General features: G+C 54.0%; 1 protein-coding gene across 1 annotated transcript in view; it reads right to left on the bottom strand.

Moving 5' to 3' along the window:
* Positions 1–4,130: 4,130 nt before the first annotated feature.
* TPP1 (tripeptidyl peptidase 1) overlaps positions 4,131–13,052 on the bottom strand; it is a 15,678-nt gene continuing 6,756 nt past the window's right edge. Inside the window, exons 6-13 of the mRNA XM_078610315.1 lie at positions 11,974–12,158; positions 11,007–11,205; positions 10,309–10,497; positions 8,763–8,835; positions 8,231–8,351; positions 7,719–7,877; positions 6,541–6,681; positions 4,131–5,924 (exon numbers count right to left, since the gene is read on the bottom strand). Coding sequence (XP_078466441.1) covers positions 5,772–5,924; positions 6,541–6,681; positions 7,719–7,877; positions 8,231–8,351; positions 8,763–8,835; positions 10,309–10,497; positions 11,007–11,205; positions 11,974–12,158 — 1,220 coding nt within the window. The 3' untranslated portion in view covers positions 4,131–5,771. The remainder of the gene's footprint in view (positions 5,925–6,540; positions 6,682–7,718; positions 7,878–8,230; positions 8,352–8,762; positions 8,836–10,308; positions 10,498–11,006; positions 11,206–11,973; positions 12,159–13,052) is intronic.

The following is a 13,052-nucleotide window of genomic DNA, read 5'->3' as shown; positions in this document are numbered from 1 at the left end:
GTAAAGCGTCGCTCCCTGTTTTTTTGATTCCCCGGGCAGGAGGGTCACACTCCTCACCCTGTCTCCCTGTGTCTCTCTGTGTCTCTCTGTCTCCCTGCGTCTCTCTGTCTCCCTGCGTCTCTCTGTCTCCCTGCGTCTCTCTGTCTCCCTGCGTCTGTCTCCCTGCGTCTCTCTGTCTCCCTGCGTCTCTCTGTCTCCCTGCGTCTCTCTGTCTCCCTGTGTCTCTCTGTCTTCCTGTCTCTCTGTCTCCCTGTGTCTCTCTGTCTCCCTGCGTCTCTCTGTCTCCCTGCGTCTCTCTGTCTCCCTGCGTATCTCTGTCTCCCTGTGTCTCTCTGTCTTCCTGCGTCTCTCTGTCTCCCTGCGTCTCTCTGTCTCCCTGCGTCTCTCTGTCTTCCTGTCTCTCTGTCTCCCTGTGTCTCTCTGTCTCCCTGCGTCTCTCTGTCTCCCTGTGTCTCTCTGTCTCCCTGCGTCTCTCTGTCTCCCTGCGTCTCTCTGTCTTCCTGTGTCTCTCTGTCTCCCTGCGTCTCTCTGTCTCCCTGCGTCTCTCTGTCTCCCTGCGTCTCTCTGTCTCCCTGTGTCTCTCTGTCTCCCTGTGTCTCTGTCTCCCTGTGTCTCTCTGTCTCCCTGTGTCTCTCTGTATCCCTGTGTCTCTCTGTCTCCCTGTGTCTCTGTCTCCCTGTGTCTCTCTGTCTCCCTGTGTCTCTCTGTCTCCCTGCGTCTCTCTGTCTCCCTGTGTCTCTCTGTCTTCCTGTCTCTCTGTCTCCCTGCGTCTCTCTGTCTCCCTGTGTCTCTCTGTCTCCCTGTCTCTCTGTCTCCCTGTCTCTCTGTCTCCCTGCGTCTCTCTGTCTCCCTGCGTCTCTCTGTCTCCCTGTCTCTCTGTCTCCCTGTGTCTCTCTGTCTCCCTGCGTCTCTCTGTCTCCCTGTGTCTCTCTGTCTCCCTGTGTCTCCCTGCGTCTCTCTGTCTCCCTGTGTCTCTCTGTCTCCCTGCGTCTCTCTGTCTCCCTGTGTCTCTCTGTCTCCCTGTGTATCTCTGTGTCTCTCTGTCTCCCTGCGTCTCTCTGTCTACCTGTGTCTCTCTGTCTCCCTGTGTATCTCTGTGTCTCTCTGTCTCCCTGCGTCTCTCTGTCTCCCTGTGTCACTCTGTCTCCCTGTGTCTCTCTGTCTCCCTGTGTATCTCTGTGTCTCTCTGTCTCCCTGTGTCTCTCTGTCTCCCTGTGTCTCTCTGTCTCCCTGTGTCTCTCTGTCTCCCTGTGTCTCTCTGTCTCCCTGTGTCTCTCTGTCTCCCTGTGTCTCTCTCTCTCCCTGTGTCTCTCTGTCTTCCTGCGTCTCTCTGTCTCCCTGTGTCTCTCTGTCTCCCTGTGTCTCTCTGTCTCCCTGTGTATCTCTGTGTCTCTCTGTCTCCCTGTGTCTCTCTGTCTCCCTGTGTCTCTCTGTCTCCCTGTGTCTCTCTGTCTCCCTGTATCTACCTGTCTCCCTGTGTCTCCTTCCTGCCTCTCAAGAGTCTCCCCTGCGTATCGCTGAGAGTAAGGGTTTATGCACAGGGCTCAGTGACCAATTTGATATTTTCCGTAGCTCAGCCCCAGACAGCTCCGGCTGGAATGAAGCCCCAGATATGAAACACCTTGAGAGTCCGAACTGCCTAACGTGTCATCGATTTGGGCAGCAGGAGGCAGTGCAATCCATCGTCTTGTACAGCACTAATGTATCCCGCCTACAGCCCGCTCTCACGAGCGTGCTGAAGTATGGCCAGCAGCCGCGCAGCGTGTGCAGAAGAGCCTCATCCAGCAGCGGAATAACGACCAGTGATGTACAATGTGCCCGTGGCGTCGTGTGAGCCTCTCCAGCCACTGGGGGCCGCTATATTCAGTCGCCTTTAACCCAAGAAAATCGGCTCTTCAGTTTCAGTTTTCAGTTTCATTGATTAGGTATAACCCTGTGAGCCATGTGGCTCTTGACTCGGGTGCAACCGCAACAAAACAAAAACATGAACAAGAAACATCTTCAAGTGACTACAGGCAACAGAAAAAAATCCTGAAAAACAGCAGAGTCCTCTTGCGACTCTTGATCAAGAATCGCGACAATTCATTGATTTTGCGTGGGGGGAGCAAACCCCCCACACCGTATCACAGGAGCCTCCTTTAGATTCGAAGTTATCGTGACTGCAAGGATCCATACTCTTTGGTTTTTTCGGTCAAGTCACGTAGGTGAAAAAAGAAAACTAATTAAATTAAATCACGACGTTTCGGAGGCAACACAGACGGAATCTTGTGTTGCCTCCGAAACGTCGTGATTACAGTCGCCTCCTTGCCACTCTTACGTCGCCACTAGCGGGGTCAAATCTTCCCGTGACCTTCGCTCGCCGTTTCCTGCACCCCCGTCGATGAGTCTCTGGTCTCCTCCCGGCGTCGTCCCGGCCACAGCCACCGCTCCGCAGGTCACTTCGCCGTCTCCTGGTGGGTCGTGGCGTGGCCGTGCGATGAGTCGTCGTCGTCGTCGTTGTTGTGCGTGTACCTGGTGCCATTCGCAAACATCAGCACTGTCGCGCCGGCGGCCACGGTGGCTATGAGATGTTATATTATCTCGCCTGGTACGCAGGAGGTCCCGATCCCATATCTGCCAACCCCTTATCGGTGCCTCCCATATTACAGAACAATTCGGACCTTATTGGTCACCCCGTGCCCTTACAAATCTCAACGTTCATCTTACAAAATCCCATCACAAATTGACAAAAAAACACGTTCCTTCGGAGTGGGCAGGTAGGAACTTGGTTGGACAGCGCATTCGTGCACGACAGACAAATATGCACGACAGACAAATAATCCCTGGTGGGCAGTGTGGAACCTGTTGTTCCTACCTGTATAATTGCCCTATTGAAACGGCTATACGCCGTATGGGGCCGTCCATAAATGACGTCACGCGATTTTGGACGATTTTTGACCCCCCCCCCCTCGTCACACGGCGTCACAAAAAGTCAGACCCCCCCTCAAATATGACGTCACAAAGCTCTGCACCCCCCTCCACCAAAACCATTTTTCCATTTTGAAAATAAACATGCTTTAAATCGCTTTAAACTATTGTCATTGTAGTGCGTATTAAATGTGGCGCTGCACTCTGATGTAGAAAACATTTATTAAAAAGTATATTTAATTAAGTAGAACGTGTTGTCTATATCACGCATCGTCACAAACGTCTGACCCCCCCCCCCACCCCCTAGGTGCGTGACGTCATTTATCGACGGCCCCTAAGGACCTCAAAACTCAATTTCCCTGCACAAGAATACGGATAAACCGTTTGGGTTCACAGGTATGTGATCTTGACGCCCGCTGTATATTTGGAGTTTGCGTGCCTCTCCCCGTGGTCACGTGGATTTTTCGCCGGATCCTCTGGTTTTCTCTCCACATTTATAATACTGGTAGGAACCTCCTGGTTACACCAGCCCATATGGGATTATTGTGTCCGTCCGTCCGTCGTGCAGGGAGGGGCTGGGTGGGGAGGGGCTGGATGGGGGGTGGGGCTGGGTGGGGAGGGGCTGGTCACCCCGTGGTGCCCTTATACAACTCAACGTTTAACCTACTCACGCCGGCTTGTGCCCGCCCTCACAGTCGGGCATATTTGCGGAATACACCACGCCGCCGTTGACCCTGGCCACTGACCGAGCAACCCAACGTTCCTACCAGCTCCCTCCGCAGGAATGTGTTTAATCAAGGTGTGTTCAGAGTATTTGCCTGCTATCCAGTTCCACGTGACAAGCGACTTTGTTGGGCTATCATTTGTGGCAAGGTCGCTGCTAAAAAAGCTTTTTTACTCGGCATTATCTGGTAAAATAAAAACATGATTATAATTTAATAGGTGCTGTCGAACATTTGCCCCAACAGCCTCTGTAAGCTTTACCTATGTGTGCAAAATGTGTAATGAGTTAACTCCTTATTACAACCCTGATGGTGCTGTTTGTTGCTGGTCGCTTGACGTTATAAAAAGCATGGATCTAAATTTGAACAATTAGTTCCTGACTGTACTCGCAAAGCCCGAGAAAGGGGAAAACAGCAATTGTCGCCCCCTCGTGTGCAAACTTGGAAGGGACCTCCTGCAAGAGTTGGAAGGATTTTCCCAGGTGAACAAAATGTAAAATCTTTAACCCAACAAATTAGCTTTTATTGCGTAAGTCTCGAATCGCACCACCACCCCAGAGGTCACACCTCCGTTAAATCCCGTCAAGTATGAACATCTACATCGGCGCAAACCAACGTTACCCGAGGCAGGAGAAGAAACGAGTGTGTCTGCAAAAGCCAGTGGACAAGAAGCAGTTCCTCATCATCGAATGCGCCCCGAGCAGGTCCACGGTAGTGCGACCCTGGCCACTGTCCCTTCAGACCTTCACCAGCTGAGATCGTTCATCCCCACCAGGGTTTACGAAGGCATGCAAATTCACAGCATGTCCAGGTCAAGCCTTGGACAGCCGGAGAATTGGAAATGTGTTTGGATGTCAATAATGAACGAGGCCAGACGCGCCCAGTTCAAACTGCAGTCTTCATCGAGCGAGGCCACGACACTCGGCAACCTGTGGCTCTGGAGCCGCATGCGGGGTTTTTAAGGATTGTTTCCTGACGTTCTTTATTAAGGATCGTCTCATAATCACGTGTTCTTGATATATTGAGGGTAGGTAAAAATAAAATAATAAAAATTAAATCACGACGTTTCGGAGGCAACACAAGCTTCCGTCTTCAGGTGGGACAACCACAGCAAAAAAATAACTGAATGACTGCCCACGACAGTAATTCTGGGTTTTGTTGTTGCTGTGGTTGTCCCACCTGATGACGGACGCTTGTGTTGCCTCCGAAACGTCGTGATTTAATTTAGTTATTTTTATTTTTCATTTGCACCTACGTGACTTTACCGAAAGAACCAGAGTATGGATCCTTGCAGTCACGAAAACTTCAAATCTAGAATATTGAGGGTGTTTTTTTTTCCAAATTCGAAAAAAATGGCTCTTATTGTTTTGGTTTCCGACCGCTTGACCTCGTGGCTGACTGAGCGATTGTTGGGGCTTGGTGTAGGTGTCACCTGTGGCAGTGCCGCCGATCTAACAGCAGCTGGCACGCACCGTGCCCTACCACAACGCTACAATCGCTAAACCCTTTTGCCGAATCTTGATTTCAAAGATAAATGTAATTTAAGAAAAATGTACAAAGCAGTACGATTTGCTTCGATAACCAGTCCGCAGTAAATTGGTTTAAAGATCGGTAGCCTCACGCTGAAATGGGTTAGGTCGGCAGGTTTGCTGTGGCTTTTCAACATGGATGTGGTGACCCGGGACTCAATGTGCAGCGTTTCAGGATTCGTGGGGAGCCCTGACCGGCTTCATGGGGAAATCACACCCACGGTGGCATGCACGTGAATACAGGGGCCAGCAGCGGCATCAGGCAAACATTCTGCAGTTCCAAAGACTGCTTAATAACATGACACAGTGGCTAGGAGGCAGTTTGCAAGGTAGTGTTTGAAAGTATTTTGTGCGTGTGTGCAGTGCGAGTCTGTGTGTATGGTTTTGTAAGACCGTGACATTGGGATTGTGTGAGTGTATAACAGTGTGATCATGGCGAAGTGTGGGAGTACCTCGGTGCGATTGTGGCGAGCGTGCGAGTCCGTCAGTGATAGCCCAGTGAGAGCGTGGGAGTGTGTGAGCACGTGGGACTGTGGTAAGCCTGTAGCGCGATGGCGAGTGCGAGCCGTGTAGGCGTTAAGGTCGTGAAGCCGCCCCCGCACGTCCGCGTGCGTCACTGCCGGGCGGTCCCTCTGAGCAGCGCTTTGAGCAGTGCCGGGTAGTTGGGGGTCCCCCAGCCCGTGACCGGGTCCCACCCTGGCGTGGCACAGAAGCCCACCAGCTGGCTCTGCTCGTCCAGGCAGCCCAGGTGGCACCCAGACATTACCTGCACAGGCAAGATCGCACCACAAGCAACGCGCTCACGTATCGGCGGTGTGGCTCAAACGAACGAATGCAGAGGCGTTCGGGGTCGTGCTGCCATGCGGTTCGCTGCCGTGTGGCTCTCTGCAGATGCGTGTTGTTTGGGTTGTGACCAGCTTAGCGCGCTGCGCTACAAACCCAGCAACCGAGTTCGATTCCTGCTCACGGCCAACACCAGTGACGATTATCTGAACATGTCATGGCCCTTCCCTAGGTCGACACTCAGCCTCAAATGAGTACTTGGTGTGGTGTGTAAACATCACCACTGGGGCGACAAACGCAGCCGGGCGTGGTGTTGGCCAATCACCCCCTTCGTGTGCAGTGCCGGCCTTCATATAACAGTCTGTTAAGGCTATACGGGGAGGTCTTTGCCTTTGCCCAGCATGTAATTCGGCTGATGTCCAACCTTTGGCCCCACGTTCTGGGCACTGCTTTGGAAACCAAAGCGAATCGTCGGACGTCATAGCGAACGACGCGCGGTACAACGGGAAAACACAAAGGGAGACCGGCTGAGCGAACGCGTGGGGGGCCCTGGCGGGAGGGGGGCAGGGCAGGAGGGCGAAGGGATGAGTGGCACTCACGTCGTAAATGGCGGTGTTCGGCCCCCGGCCGTTGCCCAGTGCATACAGGAGGGGGTTGAGGAAGCCGAGCGCTGGGAGGCCATGTTGGAGGCGGTGGTCGTTTACCAGCGCCACGATCCCGCCAAACACGGGCGTCGAGGCCTGCAGGCGCAGACAGCGGGCAAGAACGCTGAACAACTGGGGCGAGGAAGCGTGCTCATCCATAGAGCCAGTGGAGGGGGTTTCTTACAGCAGGGGATTCTGGGTCGAATGCTAGAGGCCAGAGAGGGTACCAAGAGTGCCTTTGACCAAATCATCTGGCACACACCCAGGGTAGTGCCTGGATAGTGCTCGGACAGGTGACCACACACTCTACTCGTCATATTGTTATCGGCAACAGACTTGCAGGGATAGCGGTGGGCAGAAGGGCAGTAGAACAGGATAGCAAAATCCACTGCTGGACTTGCTATGCTCCGAGATCTGTAATCCCCATCTTCAACCCGCACGACCACATTTTCCCACACAGCTCTGATTTAGCAATCTTTGGAGAACGTAATCAACCAGGCTATGCGTTAACTGTGTGTTACCCGACTCTCTGCGTTGCGTTGCATTACATTTACAAAAAATTGCTAAGTTTGTTCTCTCAATACCGGACTTGCTGGGTCTTTCTCTCCCCCTGCCGCCACGGGGTGGATTTACACACAGCTCTCTCATTGACATGCTAATTTCTCTGCTCCAGCAGACCACCTCTCTCTCTGCCCCCCAACCCCTCACTCTCTATTTAAGGCCACGACACAGAGGCATTGGGTCTCTGTGTGTCTATGTTGTGTCTCTCTCTATGTGTCTCTGTGTTGTCTCTCTCTGCTTGTGTGTCTGTCTGTGTGTCTCCGTGTCTGTGTTTTGTCTCTCTCTCAAATGTAGTTCTTCCTGATGGCGACTTCTTGTGTTGCAATCGAAACGTCTCATTCTATTTAATTTATTTTCTTTCTACGTGACTTCACCAAAAGAACCAAAGAGTAAGTGTAGTAAAGTTTAGAGACTAAGAGTTTAGAGACTAAGAGAGTCTCATTTACTACCAAAATAAAATGAGAAAGAAAAATAAATTGAGCATCATCATCGTCCAGCGGTGAGTGTGGTTCCCGCAGTCACAGAACCCCCGCAGCCCCCCGCCTCCCGATCGTGTCCCCGCAGCATCTCACCGACGTGCCGGACACCCAGGGGATGGGCACCAGGTTGGCGACCACCCAGTAGTTGCTGGAGAGTGCCGCCACGTCCGGGTAGGCGCGCCCACTCGTGTTGTAGTAGGACGCCGGCGGCAGGGGCTTCGTGTTCGCCAGGTAGCGCTTCACGGCGACCTCCTGCCATGCGCACACGGAGAGGCAAAGATCCCCCGTGTAGCCTTCACAGACTGTTGAAGCAAGTGCTGTTAGCGAGCACCTATGAAAGCCGGCACGGCACGCGAGGGGGTGGGTGGCCAGCACCACGCCCGGCCGCCTTTGTCTCCCCCGTGGCGATGTTTACAGATTGCATCAGGTACTCATTTGAGGCTGAGTCGACCTAGGGGAGGCGCAGAACCGGTTCAGATAATCGTCACCGGTGTTGGCTGTGAGCGCGAATTGAACTCGGGTGGCAATGTTCGTAGCGCGGGGCGCTAATTGCCACACGACTGCGCTCCCCACGCGAGTCGGACGGAGGCAATGAATAGACTCACCTGGTAGGGCGGCCGTGCAAAGACGTTGCTGAAGCCACCGCCGCTGATGTAGTCCGAGACCTCCTCCGTGACCTTGAAGGGGTCCTTAAAGGAGGTGCCCCCCACTGTGGTGACGTACGGACTGTAGAGCCACGTGGACAACGCACACACGCACTCATCATCATCCGCACAACACACTACATCCACCACTTATCACCACTCACCATCGACCATGTCTGTGCGGCAGGTCGTTATGATAATAATGACAACTTCTACAGCGCTGTAACTTGCCAATTCAAGGATATGCTGAAAGGGTTTTGGCAATAAATCCACACACATGGGTGCCGGAAAACCCCCAAAACACACATCACACGAGCATAGGTAACAGAGCTGAAGATACTTCACTCGAAACAGCGGTACCATCGGCTTTGCGTTCATAAGTGTGGATCATTCGGTTTTCAAATGATTTAAACTCTCGGCGCAATAATTCCCAAACGTCCTCTCTGAAGCAAACTGGACTCGCAGGGGATAGACGATCGCGCGCGAGGTGCACCTGGAGGCTGGGAAGCTGGGCCGGAAGGTGTCCACATCCTTGGAAACCTCTCGGCAGCCGGCGCCTGAATCTCCTGTAATGCAGCGGCATGCCCACGGGGTCACGGACACGTGGGCTCGCAGACAAAGACCTCCTATATAGCCTTTACAGGCTGTTGGGGCAAGTGCTGTTAAGCAAGCACCTTTTAAGGCCAGTATTGGTGTAGCCGAAACCACGCTCGGCTGCCTTTGTCTCCCCAATACTGATGTTTACATATCGGAGCAGGTACAGTACTCATTTAAGACTCAGTAGATCTAGGGGAGGCGGAGAATCGGTTCAGATATTTTGTTCGTCACCTATGTTGGCCAGGATCAGGAATCGAACTTAGGTCACCGGGTTTGGAGTGCGCTAACCACCATTCGTCACTAAGTGGCGGTGACGTCACCATGGCAATTGTGCCAGGCTAGGAGCACTTTGAGGCCATGTGAAGTGTCGAAGACTAGCTGACAGAATGTCACGAGACAGACCCAGGTGCCATGGGTTGACTGAGATGACTGGCAGATGCACCAACTGTGCCCTCTCTCCTGTGTCAACTTGCTGCATTTTAGCCGTCCCGTGCTCTGCTCACTGTTGCAAGCAGCGCTCCTCTGCCCTCCAGCTGTCGAGTAGTGTCCTTCATGAGCCTCCTCCATAGAGGCTGATCTTGACACCGCTCGTGCCAGTCTTTGGCAAGTCAACTCAGGTCAACATCCTCCCATACCGTATCAGTCCACCTCTTTTCCAGCCCATGTCGTGTCTATTTAGCCCCCTCTATCCGGCCAAACAGAAGCTGCTTGGGCATGCGGTGGCTGGGCATGTGGACTACATGACCCAGCCAATGCAGCCTTGTCTACTCGAGGAGCTCACTGATGGGAATGTGTCCAGATCTTTCAAGGATTTGTGAGCTCCTCACACAATCCAGCCTCGGCTAAACCCAGGAGTGATCATAGGGATGCCAGCCTGAAAGTGTATAACCGGCGCAGATGTTCTATCAGAGGGGTCCACGTTTCACAAGCATAGAGAAGAGAGGGCATGGCTGTGGCTGAGAAGACAAAGCTTCGTGTGTAGCTTCCACACATGGGGTCACATACAGATGGGGTCATACACAGACACAGATGGGGTCACTCACACGGTGTACCAAAGATAACAAAGATTCCCCGTATAGCCTTAACAGACTGTAGGGGCAAGTGCTGTTAGCGAGCACCTATGAAGGCCGGAACGGTACACGAGGGGGTGGGTGGCCAGCACCACGCCCGACCGCCTTTATCTCCAAAGTGGCGATGTTTACACATCGCACCAGGTACTCATTTGAGGCTGAGCCGACCTAGGGGAGGCCCAGGACCGGTTCAGATATTCGTCACTGGTGTTGGCCGTGAGCGGGAATCGAACCCGGGTCACCAGGTTCGTAGTGCAGCGCGCTAACCGCTACACTACCGCCCCACGGTGTACCGCACACAGAGTCACATGCACGCATGGTGGCGGCGGGAATGCTAACCGCCCCCGACCACCCCCTCCCTACAACGCTTACCGGACGCGAAGAGGACGGAGATGCCACGCGCGCCGGCCTTGGCGAGCTCGTTGGACACGCGCGTCATGTACGCGCGAGACAGGCTGTCCTCGTCGTCGCCGTAGCTCACCGTGTGCACCCACGGCACGAACGACGTGTTGCTCAGCGCCAGCAGCCACTGCAGGAACGGCTCCTGCGTCTCGCGCCGGCCTGCGGAGATGGCTCATTCTCCACTCGCTGCCCCCGCTCGCTCACTAACCAGCTCAGCCCCATACCCTCCTCTATTTTTATTTTGTCTTTTCCCCAAATATTTATCCCGATCGTGCTCTCGGCGTAACGACACAAGATGGAGAACCCACGACGGAATTGTCCGGAGAAGCACAGACTGCAGAGCTCGTTCTGAGATCCCTTCAAGTGACCTCTGATTCACACAGCAAGGGGCAGCTCTACCCTGCCACACGAGAGTAATACATTCACGTGATGCAGTCATTGGTGACCAAGCTGAGACCATGCATGTGGTTTAATCTCAAGCGGCTACCTGGATTCAAACCCAGGGTCTCAGCGCCGAAACCTCGGCGCCACCCATCCACCTCCCAAAATGCTCTACTATTGAAAGTAGGTATGAGAATAGGAAATGCTACCATCACATTATACCGCGTCACTACACCGTAACATATTGCACAAGCAAGCACAGAACGCAACTGTGACTGCTAGGGTACCTGGAGTGCTCCAGAACCAGGTGGAGATGTTGGCACCCAGACTCATGATGTACTCGATGTCCAGGCTGGCCTCCAGGCCGGCGCGGAAGCCTTGGTCGGGCCCCACCACCCGGCTCACCCGGCTCTGGTGTGGGAAGCCCTTCCCAAACAGAGCCATGAACTCCGACAGGTCCGACGCGTGGAAGTACTGATCCAGGAACTGCGCCGAAGGGGATGGGTGGGATGAGAGGTTGTGTGGCTGCTGCAGGGGACCACACTCCGCTGCGCGAACTCAACTGTCAGTCAGCCAAGCGGTAACTTCCATCGCTGCAGAACCGAGCCCCTAGCACTGCCACCCCCCCCCCCCCCCCGCAGATTTTAAACCAATCACAGACCACATTTTTGTCCAACCATAGAGCTTCGTTTGGTTTAAGTTTATCTCATATTCATGCATGGTTCCTCAACTTTGTGTGTGGAGTTAACATGTTAGGGTCAGGAGGTATGGTTTAGGGTTCGAGATTGGGTCTGGAATGTATGGTTAGGGTTATTGTTTATGGTCTGGGGTTAAGATATAAAGTTAGAGAGAGGGTTTAGGGGTTAGGTTCAGGGTTAGGTTTAGGGTTAGAAGTTAGGTTTCGGGATTAGGGTTAGAGATAATGGTTTAAGATTAGGCTAATGGTTTAGGATGAGGGGTTAGAGTTAGACTTTATGTATAGGGTTTCATGTTTGGGGTGAGGCCTTAGGATTAGAGTCTAGAATTGGAGTCAGGGTTATGGTTGAGGAGTTAGGATGTAGGGTTAGCGGTTATAGCTAGGATTTAGTGGTTCGGGATTGGGACTTACGGTAAGACTATCATTCGGAGTTTGGGTTTACGTTTTGAGATTCGCGTGGGGGAACAGTTGTACGTGAGACCGCATTCCTTTCCGCACAGGTGGGGAGTCGGTGGTGTCTGCCCGTGAGCCGAGTGGTGTGTGCGCGCCGCTCGCACCTGCGCCACCGCCTGGCTGTTGTTGGGGTGGGAGCCGACGTCGGCGGCGCTCAGGTTGTAGCGCTGCCGCAGGACGCTGGGGTCCACGCCCAGGTGGAGCGACACATTGGGGGCAGCCCCGCCGTGCAGGGGTGGTATCCGCACGCCGCGGGGGTGCCACGACGGGAAACGGTGGACCCCCCCAACTGATGCGCGCACGCACACACGCACACACACGCACACGCACACACATGTACGCACACACACACGCACACACACACGCACGCACACACGCACGCACACACGCACGCACACACACGCACACACGCACACACGCACACACACGCACGCACACACACGCACACACACACACGCACACACACGCGCACACACACACGCACACACACGCACACACACACGCACACACACACGCACGCACATACGCACGCACACACACACGCACACACACACGCACACACACACGCACGCACGCACACACGCACGCACACACGCACACACACGCACACACACGCACACACGCACACACACACGCACACACACACGCACACACACACGCGCACACACACACGCACACACACACGCACACACACACGCGCACACACACGCACACACACACGCACACACACACGCACACACACACGCACACGCACACACACACACGCACACACACACACACACACGCACACACACACGCACACACACACGCACACACACACGCACACACACACGCACACACACACACACACGCACACACGCACATACGCACGCACACACGCACACATACACGCACACACACACGCACACACACACACACGCACACACACACACACACGCACACACACACGCACATACGCACGCACACATGTACACACACACGCACACACACACGCACACACATGTACGCACACACACACGCACACACACACGCACACACACACGCACACACATGTACGCACACACACACGCACACACACACGCACACACACACGCACACACACACACGCACACACACACGCACACACATGCACGCACACACACACGCAAACACACACACGCACACACACACACACGCACACACA

Source organism: Lampetra planeri, chromosome 33 (assembly GCF_965212315.1).
Source record: "Lampetra planeri chromosome 33, kcLamPlan1.2.h2, whole genome shotgun sequence".
NCBI lineage: Eukaryota > Metazoa > Chordata > Hyperoartia > Petromyzontiformes > Petromyzontidae > Lampetra > Lampetra planeri.
This window is presented reverse-complemented; position numbering and strand designations above follow the sequence as displayed.